Source organism: Cynocephalus volans, chromosome 6 (genome assembly GCF_027409185.1).
Source record: "Cynocephalus volans isolate mCynVol1 chromosome 6, mCynVol1.pri, whole genome shotgun sequence".
Lineage (NCBI taxonomy): Eukaryota > Metazoa > Chordata > Mammalia > Dermoptera > Cynocephalidae > Cynocephalus > Cynocephalus volans.
In genome coordinates this window covers 120,915,204-120,928,418 of record NC_084465.1, presented here as the reverse complement: position 1 = coordinate 120,928,418, position 13,215 = coordinate 120,915,204, and the positions used below count along the sequence as shown (strand labels likewise).

At 36.9% G+C, this 13,215-nt stretch overlaps 1 protein-coding gene across 1 annotated transcript in view; it reads right to left on the bottom strand.

Annotated features, from left to right (window-relative positions):
* The window catches only part of LOC134381046 (phospholipid-transporting ATPase ABCA3-like), a 121,070-nt gene that overhangs the window by 47,759 nt on the left and 60,096 nt on the right, over positions 1-13,215 (bottom strand). The window contains exons 16-20 of the mRNA XM_063101133.1: positions 13,110-13,208; positions 12,608-12,773; positions 11,411-11,705; positions 2,286-2,535; positions 1,925-2,133 (exon numbers count right to left, since the gene is read on the bottom strand). Of these exons, the coding sequence (XP_062957203.1) occupies positions 1,925-2,133; positions 2,286-2,535; positions 11,411-11,705; positions 12,608-12,773; positions 13,110-13,208 (1,019 nt within the window). The remainder of the gene's footprint in view (positions 1-1,924; positions 2,134-2,285; positions 2,536-11,410; positions 11,706-12,607; positions 12,774-13,109; positions 13,209-13,215) is intronic.

Sequence of the window (13,215 nt, the reverse complement as noted above, 5' to 3'; positions counted from 1 at the left end):
TTTAAAAAAATCAACAAATACTTTGAATACGACACATCAAACCTTTGGAAATGCAGCTACAACAGTGCAGGTGATTTTAAGATTCAGGAATTATCTGATTGATTCCAATACTCTCAGCACGTGTGTGTACTGCATAAGTTGGTAAGGACTGGTAGAAGGAATATAATGGTGCCAGAAAAAATGCTCATTGACCACTTCATTACTTCCTGTGGTGACAGATGTAATTAGTGGCCCTCTAAAGGGATTTGCTCTTGCCATGCTGCCTGGTAATTTATGAGTTGAAAAGGATGGCATGGAGTTTCTTGGCCATAGTAATACATGCAGAAAGATGGAGAATGTATAGAAAGAGAACTTCCTGCAGTTCATTCTAAGTTGGGGATCTCTGTACTGAAGTTTCTCTCCATACTATCAACAACAACCCTCTCCCTCCCACTTCCAGCATGGAGATCCTTGACCACAATGATGTGTGTGGCAATATGTAGAATGTATAGAAAGGGAACTTCCTATCTCTCAACCTTGGGATAAGAATGTTTCTCTATTTTCTTTATTCCAAAAAGTATGTCAATATACATAATAAAGGCCAACACATTCACACACACATATACTCACACACATTCACATAATTTTGAGGGTACAGTGCACAGAACTCAAATAAATTATCTCAAGTACTTTTAAGAACAAAGTGAATAAGGAGAAAAAGGAAATGATAAAAAGAAATGGAAGAAAAATCAGGAGATGAGTAGAAAAGGAGGGAGAAAGGAAGTAACGAGAAAGTAATTTTTCTGGTACATGGTAATGTTTTGAATGGAAAATGAGAGTTCATACTTTTATGACATAAATCAACATATTTTGTCGTAATTATTTTATTTTTATGGTTAGCTTATGTCTATTACTAAACAGTGAACTACTTCAGGAATGAGTCATATTTTTATTCACACTGGAATTCTTTGTACCTACTATTAGGGAAGAAAATTGCCTCTACCCTCCAATGATTTCCCCTCTATATACACCGTATCTTTTACACTCTCTACTCTTTACGACCTCCAAAGTGTGTACATTCGTACACCCCTAACACACACACACACACACACACACAAACACAGACACACTGACACACACATACACACCAAAAGAAAGAAATTGTTAACATGGTTGGGCAGTTTTCTGGAACATACAAGAGACCACATTTTACTAGGGAACAGAGTAATATGGTATGCATTCATAAATGTTTTACTCTTACTGTCATTCTTCATTGATATAAATTGGATGGGTATAAATTTGGGGTAAATAGGAACAATAAACCTCACTTAGCTCTACAGTATATGATGTATTCTGCAATGCACTTATTCCCATGAAGATCACAATTTGGAATTACTGGGTACTAGCTTAGCTTTAAAATAGTGATCTTGTACACAGTTCCTTTGATTAGGAACTCCTGTAGGAGGACTCAGAGATAGCATTAGATTAGATTTAAACAAGACACACACTGAATTCCAGGATAGTGTCCAGATGATAGGAGGTGTTCAATATAATTTTTAAAATAAATTGATAAAGACTTGAAGGGAAACTAGAAAAAATGGAAATACAGTAGTCAGTCTTACTAGATGAAAAAACTGGACAAGACTGAGTAGTATGAGACATCACAGGTAACAATCTACCCATCATTAGAGCAGTTTGCAGGGGTGGTCAGCATAAGTTGATGAGAAAATAAATAAGAAATTATTCATGAGAGGTCTTTGTGCTCTTGCAAAAAAAGTTACTTTCTTCTGATGAAGGATTTGGGAGAGGAAGTTTCTGCCATGAGACTTTGCAGTGTGTTTTCTAATACAAGGAGCAAAGATAGTTTATTGGCAGAAACATTAGAACAGAAAATATCCATGGGGTACAGAAGAAAAATAAACCCTCAAGAAACTGTATCTAACACTCACCAGTAGTAAGCCGCAGTTAATGAAGAAGATAATGAAATCCCATAATAGAGCAGAAAGCCAGTACGCAAAGACAGAGACCCCACTCAGAAACTGGATGTGCTTGGCTTTTGTCATTCTCTCAGCCACTGTCGGGAGACAAAAGCCACTGATCAAAAAAGCCATGCCAAATTGTATATTTAAGGCCACCTGCTGTCCATATGCAAACCTACAGAAGAAGGAGCAAAGAAAATATATAAGAAAATTAACATGGCAGAAAATACAGATTTCTATTAATAGCTATTTTTATCATATAAATGTAATCAGACAGGGTGGGAAGAATGTATTTAAAGTGTAAAATGAATGAAAAGAATAACATACCCTCTACTGTGTTTCCTATCATCAGGGAGTGGCTGAGGTTTATTGAAGACTGTTAAAGAAGCATTAGCACCAGAAAGTGACTTAAAAAGAATGTTGTCTAACACTGCCAGGGACACAGATGGTGAATGGTATGCTTCATTGTTGAAAAGAACAGTAAATAGTGTTTCATTTGCCTTCACCTCAATGGAAAGTGCAATAATACATAAATGAATACATTCTCTATTTGTCCTCAAGTAAGTTGGTAGGTTACCTAGGGTGAGGAAACAATATTAGTCAGTGTATCCACAATACACATCATCTACAATATACATCTAAGTAGAGAAACAAATAATTTTACTTCTCATTCCTTTCAATATTTCCACAATAATTGTTTCAAACATTTGCTGTTCCCCTCAAGTACTTTATTTCATCATTAAATTCGAGGTGTTCTCACTTTATAGTCTATAGCCTAAATACTTCACTGAGAAACATAGGCAACATGGCATAGACTCGCTTATCTGTCTTATACTGATTTATAAACAGTTCCACATTGTATTAGTCCATTTTTGTATTGCTATGACACAATTCCTGAGACGGGGTAATTTATAAAGGACAGAAGTTTATTTGCTTATGATTCTGAGAAAACTGCATCTTGTGCAGGCCCCAGGCTGCTTCTACTCATGGCAGAAAGTGGCAGGCAGCTGGTGGATCACGTAGCAAGAGGAAGGAAGAGAGAGAGGGAGAGATAGTGGGGGAGGTGCCAGGGTCTTTTAAACAACCAGCTCTCAGGGGAACTAAGAGAGTGAGAACTCACTCACTACCCCCACCCCCACAAAAAGCATTAATCAATTGATGAGGGATCCACCTCCATGACTCAGCTCCCAACACTGTCACATTGGGGATCAGATTTCAACATGAGTTTTGGGGGGACAACATGTCCAAACTCTATCACACTTATAGCTTTGGTTGCTTATATCAGAGCAGATAAAACCTTCCTCTGGAAACCAGAAAAGCAGGATAAGAAGATTTTTAAACAATCCTCTCAATGATGATATTAGAGATCTAGGAAAGCAATCAACATTTTGGAGCCAAGACCCTGGGAAGAATGGAAATAAACTGAGGCAAGTTCAACATTCTAAATCCTTTTTCTCTTTGAGATCTTCATAGATTTATAAATGGGGGAGGTGCCTTGGTAAATCCCCAGGCCTTCAGTGGGGCTCAGGAAGGACTACATCTTAGCAATACTAGTAGGAAATAAATCAATTCTTATAAAATTTTCAACCCAGTCTCAAATCACTTTAATCTCTGCTTGGATTTAGATCTTCCCTCAATCCTACTGCCTGCCAGAAGTTAAATTGAACCTTTTATGGGGAATATAATCTCATGCAGAATCTTTATGATTCTCAAACACAATATCTGGCACTGAATGAAAAAATTACCAGGTATGCCAAGAAACAGAGCCAAGAGAAAGCATAGACAATAGAAACAGATCCATAGGTGAAGTAGGTATTAAAGACAGAGAATTTACCAGAGAATTGGAGTCCATAGGAATAATCAAATGTTGATGTTAGAATTGAAAATAAACCAGGCCCATTAATTATAATTAAGAATTCAATATATATCTCAAGCAGGTTGGACACAAATAAAAAGTAGACCAGGCAATTGGAAGACAGGTGATTAGAAAATACCCAGGCAAAATTACAGAGAGAAAAAGAATAAAAAACAAGAGAGAAGACATGAATTACCAATATTAAGAATAAAATAGGGGAAATCACTACTCATCCTGCAGACAGCATACAAATAATAAAGGAATACTATTAACAATTCTACACATGTTATGATGGTTAATTTTGTGTGTCAACTTGACTGGGTTAAGGAAAACCCAGATATCTGGTAAAACCTTATTTCTGGGTGTGTCTTTGAGGGCATTTCCAAAAGAGATTAACATTTGAATCAGTAGCCTAAGTAAAGAAAGATCCACCCTCACCAAAGTGAGTTGCCATTATTCAATCCACTGAAGGCTCAAATAGAACAAAAAGGTGGAGGAAAGGGGAATTCTTTCTCTCTTTTTGAACTGGGCCATCCATTTTCTCCTGTCCTTATACACAAGTGCTCCTGGTTTTCAGGCTTTTGGACTCAAAATGAATTACTGGCTTTTCTGGGTCTCCAGCTTGCAGATGGCATATCATGGGACTTGTTGGCCTTCATAAGCACATGAATCAATTCCTCTAATAAATCTCCTTTTATAAACCTCTATCAATCAGTCAATCATCTATTAATCTATCTGCCTATCATCTATCTCTTATTGGTCTGTTTCTCTAAGGAACTCTGAATTGTGAGGAAGGCAGCCAACTATAGAGTTGTCAGGCACTCATGCCCTCCACAAAAAGGAACCAAAACAAAAAAATAAACAAATTTATTTTGACTGAAGTGACTGAGGAAGTACCATGCAGAGCACCATGGGAGGGACAAAATGCCTGTGGAGCATGGAAGCTCAGGATAGCATCCTAGAGAGGACAGCAGGTCATCCTGCTTCCGTCACCCTGTCTTTCTGCAGGGACTGGCTAGGATTCAGGTGGGAATTCTGTTTATGGGAAAAAGGTAAGCTGGAAAACACCAGCTATTCCCTTTGCCACCACAAATGCTAGAAATCCTTGCTATAGGAGAGTCCTCATAGACAGAACTACTGAAAGCTCAAAGGTCCCCAATGTCTGAACCCACAAGGCAACCTCCCCCCATGAGAAGAGGTGGACATGCACAGCGGGGAAGCCACCAATCAGCTGACTGGTCCAGCACATTTGTGTGCATCACTCTGCACAATTGGCTGGGCTACTGAGGCCACAGATGCCTGTGCAGGCCCAACAGCCAGTTCAGCAGCAGCCCACCTCTTCTAGCAGGCCTCTACAGAGCTGGAGGGCCCTGCTGCACCCACACAGACCTGCTCCCCCTTGACAGAAGATTGAGTGGTGGCTCCACCTGTGCTGGCAGGCCTCCTCCTGCTGCACTCATGCACCACCTGCTCCCCATTTGATAGCTGATCCAGCAGCAGCTTTGTTTCCTCAGGCAGGCCTCCACAGAGCCACCAGACCCTGCTGCACTCAAGTTCACCTATTCACCACCAGGCAGCACCCCCCACCTCCCCTGAGAGGTGTCTGCAGAGCCACTTGACCCTGCCATACCTGCACTCACCTGCTTCCAGTCCAACAGCTTGTCTAGAAGTGTATCACCCCCAGTAGAGACAACTGCAGAGCTGTGCTCCCATGCCTAGCCTAACAGCCAGTTGGGCAGTAGCCCTGTACCTGATAGAAGCCACCAGTCAGCCTGTTGGTCCTTTGCATGCACACATACTGACCCAACAACCAGCCCAGCATTCCCGTATCACTGCTGTCACAACTCCCATAGTGTAGGCCACTGAGACATTCACAGACATTGGTGAGGAGGATTATAGCTGAAGACTCTGAACAAAGATTACGCTACTGAGTCCACCCAAAAGCAAGGCCAATGCACCATGCCTAACCCTAGGACTCAGCTACAAGATACAGTCTCTTCCTATGTAAACTACTCCATAAAATTGGGAAAAGTGACTATTCCAACATATGCACAGATATCAACATAAGTGACACAAAAAATATAAAAAAGCAATAAACATAATGCCCCCAAAGGAACACAATAGGTCTCCAGTGACAGAAGCCAAAGTAAAGGACAGCTACAAAATGCCTGCCAAGGAATTCCAAATAACAATCTTAAGGAAACTCAATGAGAGAGCACCGAGAAATAATTTAATAAAATCAGAAAAACAATTTATGATCTGAATGAGAAATTTTAAAAAGAGATAGATATAATAAAAAAGAATGAAACAAATTTTGGAGCTGAGGGATGCAACAAATGAAATGAAAAATACAATTGAGAGCTTCAAAAACAGACTAGATCAAGCAGAAGAACAAATTTCTGAATTTGAAGACAGGTCTTTGAAATAACACAATCTGAGGGAGAAAAAAAGAAACAAAAATTTAAAAGAATGAAGAAAGCCTACAAAGGATATGGGACAACATTAAGCAAAACATGTTTTAATAATAGGTGTTCCAATGGGAGAAGAGGTAAAGAAAGGCACACAAACTCTATTTAGTGAAATAATAGCTGAAAACTTCCTAAATATTGTGAGAGATATGGACATCTAGGTTTAGAAAGCTCAAAGGCCCCCAATTAGTTTCAATCCCAAAAGATCCTCTCCAAGGTACATTATAATCAAACTGTCAAAAGTCAAAGACAGAGATAATTCTAAAACCTGCAAGAGAAAAGCATCAAGTCACACATAAGGTAATCCCCATTAGACTATCAACAGATTGCTCAGCAGAATCCTTGCAGGCCAAGAGTGAGTGGAATGATATATTTAAAGTACTGAAAGACAAAATAAAGAAAAACTGTCAACCAAGAATAATTTATCTAGCAAAGCTATCCTCCAGAAATGAGGGACAAATAAAGCCCTGCCTGGACTGAGGAAATTCATCATCATTAGACTGGCCTGACAAGAAATGCTTAAGAAGTGCTACAACTAGAATTGAAAAGACAATAATTAATATCAGGAAAACACATAAAGTACAAAACTCACCAGTAGAGGTAAATTCATAATCTAAACTCAGAATACCACATTGAGGTAATGGTGCTATGTAAATTCTCCAGTCTCTAGTATGAAGGTTTAAAGTCAAAATGGTCAAAAAACAACAACAGCTAAGAAACACACAATAGATTAAGGCAACAAAAAATTAATAAAAAATAAATGAAGGCAATGAAAATTTAAGTTGCATGTGTGGGGAAGTCTAGAGTAACTTTATGTGACCAAGTTAAATTTCTATCAGCTTAAAATAGTCTATTAATCAGTACAAGACATTTTACATTAGCCCCATGGTAACCACATAGAAAGAAATTATAATAAATGCACAAATGATATTAAAGACAAACATAGACTGAAAGTGAAGGTATGGAAAAAGATATTCCATGCAAACGAAAACCAAAAGTGAGCAGGAGTAGTCATACATATGAGGGAAATAAAAGGCATGCATATTACAAAGGAAGAAATAAAACTGCTCTTTGCAGATGACATGACTGTCTACATATCTCAATCAACCAACAAGAAAAATTTCTAGATCTGATAAATGAGTTCATCAAGGTTACAGGATACAAGATGAAAATACGAGAATAAAATTGTATTTTTATGTGCTAGAATAACCACAGACAATAAAATTAATACCATTTACATTTTCTGAAAACCTAAAATATTTAGGTGTAAATTTAACACACTATGTATAAAACTTGTATGCTGAAAACTGCACGACATTAATGAAAGAAATCAAAAAATTTCTAAATAAATGAAGGGACATACTTTGTTCATGGATTGAAAGACTCAACATGGTAAAGATGTCAATTATCCTCAACTTGATAAATTTAAATCAATTTCTAACAAAATTGCAATTTTTTGGTTAGGTATAGAGAAGCATATTCTATAATCTATATGGTAAAGCAAAGAAACTAAAATAGCCAAAACAATTTTGAAAAATAAGAATAAGTGGGATAAATCAGTTTACCAGCTTTCAAGTGTAGCATTGGTGAAGGGATAGATACATGGATTAATGTAAGAATAAAGAACCCCAAAATAGACCCACACATACAACTTATTTTTGATAAAGGTGCAAAATAATTAAATGGATATCATCATTCAATAAATGGAGCAACTTCTGCTAGAGCATTGGACATCCACAGGCATAAAAGGTAACCTTGACTCACATACAACACCTTATAACAAAATTAATTCAAAATGGATCATAAACTTAAATGTTAAATGTAAAGCTATAAAACTTTTAGAAAATTGCAAATCTTTTAGGAGAAAATCTTCAGGATCTCAGGCTAGGCAAAGGGTTCTTAAGAGTTGACATCAAAAGCAAGATCCATAATGGAAAAAACTAAAAATTGGACTTCATCAAAATTAAAAGATTTGCCCTGCAAAAAACCTTGTTAAGCCAATGAAAAGACAATCTACAGGAGGAGATAAAATAAAGAACTCTCAAAAGTCAATAGTAAAAACAAACAAACAAAAAACCAAAAATCAAATTAGAAAATGGGCAAAAGAGATGAACACACATTTCACTGAAGATGATATTCGGATGGCAAATAAGCACATGAAAATATGTGGAACTGCAAATCAGGGAAAGGTACATTAAAGCTACAATGAAATATCACTACACACTTATCAGAATGGCTAAAATAAGAATATGACACCACCAAATGCTAGGGAAGATGCAGATAAAATGAATCACTCACCCATTGCTGGTGAGAATGTGAAATGGCCTAGCCATTCTGGAAAGCAATTTGGTAGTTTCTTAAAATACTAAGCATGGAACTATCATATGAGAACACATATATCCAAGAGAAATGAAGACTTATGTTCATACAAAAACATGCATACAAATTTTTGTGGCAGCTTTACTCATAATGGATAAAAACTGGCAGAACACTCAGACGTTCTTCAATGGGGGAATGATTACACAAACTGTGGTACATCCATATGATGGAATAGCAATCAGCAATGAAAACAGACAAACTACAGATACACACAACAATCAGAATAATGCTGAGTGAAAATTCCAGTCTCAAAAGGTACATACTGTATGATTCCATTTTTCCATTGCCACTCTTGAAATGATTAAACCACAGAAATGGAGAACAGACTAGTGGCTGTCAGGGTTAAGGAGGGAGGGAACAGGAAGTGGGCATGGCAATGAAGGCAGTCCTTGTGGTGATGAAAATATTATGTGTCCTGATCATGTGATATCCTGGTTGGAATATTGTGCTATAGCTTTTCAAGATGCTACCATCAGTACACAGGCTCTCTCAATACTATTTTTTCACAACTGTAAACCAACAGTTATCTCAAAATAAAAATTCAATTAAAAAATCAAATGCAGTGTTACTGGTTCTTACTCTCCACCATATCTAAAAAGAAAATGAAATCCATTCATTCCACTTCAGATAAATCATTTGAACCTCTCTTCTTTCCTTCTGTCTTTCTATTTTGTTTCTGGTCCTTATCCTCTATTGCCTAAACTATCACAATTATATCACAGCAGACTTCTTTGACTTTAGTCTCTCCCCTTTTCAGTCTTTCTCCCATGTTCAATTCAATGTAATAAGATTATATTTAATTTTATGCTTATTATGTGCCAAGAATTGGGTTGGGTACTAGAGATATAAAGGAATTCCTCACCTCCCACATCCTAGTTTGCGAGAAAGATGAAAAAAGTATGATTGTAATTCAATGTGATAAGTACCCTAAAAGAGGCATACATCTAAATTGTGAAAGAAGAGAAAACATTCATTTCAGAAGTTTGGAAAGGCACGTGGCATTTTATCAGACACTGTTGTGCTAGAATACCTTTCCAAAGCCCATATCCACTTATTTCATTGCTCTGCTTAGAAGTAAACAGAGATTTCTGCAGAGTTAATGCATATAACACAAGGAAAATTAAAGATGAGAAATTACCTAGAATTCTATTTCCTCACTGGAAAATATTTTCCTGTAGTTTGGGAGAAAGAGACAGCAAGTTATAAAGGATTTCTTGCCCTTTCTTAACCCTAAAATAAGGTTTAAAAAGGCATAGAGTTTGGAATAGAGATGAACCATAAAGAATTAGTAGAATGCAATTGTAAAAGGTTCTATGGCTAAGATAATTAGAGCAAAACTTTAAAAAAATGCATGTAATTTTTAAAAAATAAAGTTGATCTGGCTGAGCTTAAAGAATTCCTCTCTATGTTTAGATCATTTTTAGCTAATGAACAGAAAGATAACATTTAATTGAAAATCGATATCAGTGAGGGGGCTGCTATATTGTTCTATTGCATTTTAGTCTTACTATTAATATAACAATAAAGAATATTCAGTTTTAATATAAGCAGTGTACTGTAACATAAAAATAATCATTTTATGCATCAGGATACTTTCTTTATCTTCTCTCTTTACTGTGTGACCTTGGTTAGCAAATGCTTATATACTATTCTTGTAAGGGAGGAGCAATAGGGACAATTAATTGTAATCAATCAATCTATTATTCATAGGTTGATGAATCAGGATTAGGTTTATGAGGAACAATCAACATTTCCAAATGTATTTTCATCCCTTACAACAGAACCTGAAAGGGGATGGGGGGTTCCGGGAGAGGGGGGGGAGAGGGAAAGAGAGGGGAGAGAGGGGAGAGAGGGGGGAGAGGGGGGAGAGGAGGGAGGGGGGAGAGAGAACAGTCTTGCCAATCATGCAGGCTGTTGGCCAACCTAAAAGAATATTGTCCATCAGGTGGCAGTTAAAGGAAAAAAACACAGTATCCGAGTGGAAGTAATTACTTGGAAGAGAACAGACTTTATGTTTCATAGAGGTAATGTGTTGCACTGAGTGGTAAGTTTGTAGATGCAAGGCAGATCAGGTTAAATTCAAGTCTCCATATTTAGTAGATGTCTCATTCAGGGCAAATTACTTGAGTTCCTCAAATGTCAGTGCTCCTCATTTATTTGAGGGTAATAAAAGTATTTATCAAATAGAGTAATTACTCAGATTAGATGATGTGCAGGTAAAGTGTTTAGCACAGTTTTAACCAAAAACAAATGCTCAGTAAATGCAAACTATTATTATTATTACATTATAAATAAATATGTTCTTAGGAGCTAGCCCGTTAAGTCTTCAGTATTCTTATTTCAGATAGGACCAGTTTAGAAGACTGAAGAATAAGCCTTCAGAAATTGAGACCACCATTCCATGCTGTGAGGCCTGGATTTCATGTGATACATTACATTCTGGTCAGAATTTTTAAAAAAATCCATGCTTAATTTCACAGTAAAGTGTATTTTGACAAGTTTTGTTTTGTACTTGAAAGGAACAACAAATTTCTTGTAGACAACCTGTAGACAAAGTGTCTCCACTAAGAATTAATTTTGAGACTAGTAGTCTTAAAGAAGGCATGTATTGACTTTAACTGCCTCGAAGATATTGGTGTCTAGTGGGAAAGGAATAGAGCAGGTAGCTAAATATGACAATTAAGATCTTCCTTTGGAAATGACACAAGCAGATCATCTAAGAGCAGTCTTTTTTTTTAAATGAGCCTTACCTTGCACTTCCTTAAGCCTTTGGTTGTCAGACTTTAGCATACTCTCAAGGTGTTTTAAGAGATTTGTAGTCAAATTAGAATTCCCAGAAATAGAAAAAGGCACAATGGTTTGACCGTATTGACCCAAATCCATTTGCCTAATATTATCATTCTCCAAAGTGTTACCAGCCCTTAAGAGAAAGGCAAAGCAACCTACGAGCCCCAGTATCTGTAGCAAAAGGAGTTTCCAGTTGCGCCAACTGAACATCATCCTCTTTATGAACATGGCACGGAACTGCTGGTTGTAGAGGGAATACTAAAGAAAGAACAGAGAAACATAATATTACAATAGTCGTAGACCTAAACAGGTCATTCATGTTGAAATTCCTGTTGAAATTTATTAAGATGAACACTTTGAAATATTATGGTGTAAACATAAAATTTTATGGTATAAAAATATGTGATATAAACACATAAAGTTTTCTATCTACTTGGAATAGATCCTAAGCATAGTATGATGGTACACCATAGTAAGATCATTCTTTTGTTTATATAAGGCAGGGTCAACAAATTATGTCCTCTTCATGTAAACAAAGTTTTATTAGAACACAGCTATGCCCATTCATTTCTGTATTGTCATGTCTTTTTCCTACTACAATGGCAGAGTTGAATAACTGTCACAGAGACCATGTGGCCCACAAAATCTTCAATATTTATTATCTCTCTACATAAAGTTTGCTGAACTCTGCTATAATAGAAAAAGTAAAATGTTCAAAGTCTGGCTTTTGATGTAATACATTTAAAATCTCAACAGGATGATTTTCCTCAGACTCTTGATAGTCAAGAAAACCAGGGTGCTATGTAGAAGGAATGGATAATTAGAAGAAGAATGAAAGAAATGCTTGGTAACTCGAAGAGACTTCCCACGCTGAGAATCATACTGATTAGAGAATAATTCCTTATGCAGTAACAATTCCCATTACAAACACTTAAATAACCTAAAATATCATGCATGCTTGATTATTACGTAAACAACTGATACCTTTATCTATAACCCGTCACTTCCACATTAGAAAATTGATTAGGTTGTGATACAGACTGTTCCACATCTGGTTGGGTCTGTGGTGCTTGAGAATTCCGTACTCCTTTCATTCAAGTATTAAAACAAAATGTGCCCCTGTGCAAATCTATACCAGGTTTCTTAGTAAAGGTGCTTACCCCGGTATTAAATATTATAGTAGGGCTTTCATTCAGAGTGGGAGAATCTATGCTCTTAACATTTCTTGACACATTCCTATCCTGGTTCGTGATGGAGAATTTGTTCATTTGGGAGGAAGTCTTTTTATCTTGAATATCTGTTTGTGAACTTTCCATGTGACCAACCCTACATTAAAAAAAAAAAAAGTACAAAGCATTTCATTTCAACCTTATCCCAAAATTTCTTGTTTGGAGAATATGAGTAGCAACCTTCAACTAAGAAAAGTCCTTGTCTTTTTTTACTCACTGCCTGGCAGGAACATTATTTTCAGGCAACACAGTAACCGTGGCAGAGCAACGGCTCCAAAACACCCCCTACCCCCGACGCTGACCTCACTGCTCTCAAATTTCTATTGTGTGAAATCTGAAAGTTTGGAAAGTTTACAAAGGGAACTAAGACATGGTCCTTTCCCTCCAAGGTTCTTTTTTTCCCTATGTTGTTTTAAGAAAGAGTATTACTTGCCTAAGGAAGATCTCTTCCATGGTGGTAATAGAGACACCAAAGCTAGCAATGCCCAGCTTTCTCTGTCTCTTTTCCAGAGCAGTAAACAGAGCTTCAAACCTAGAAG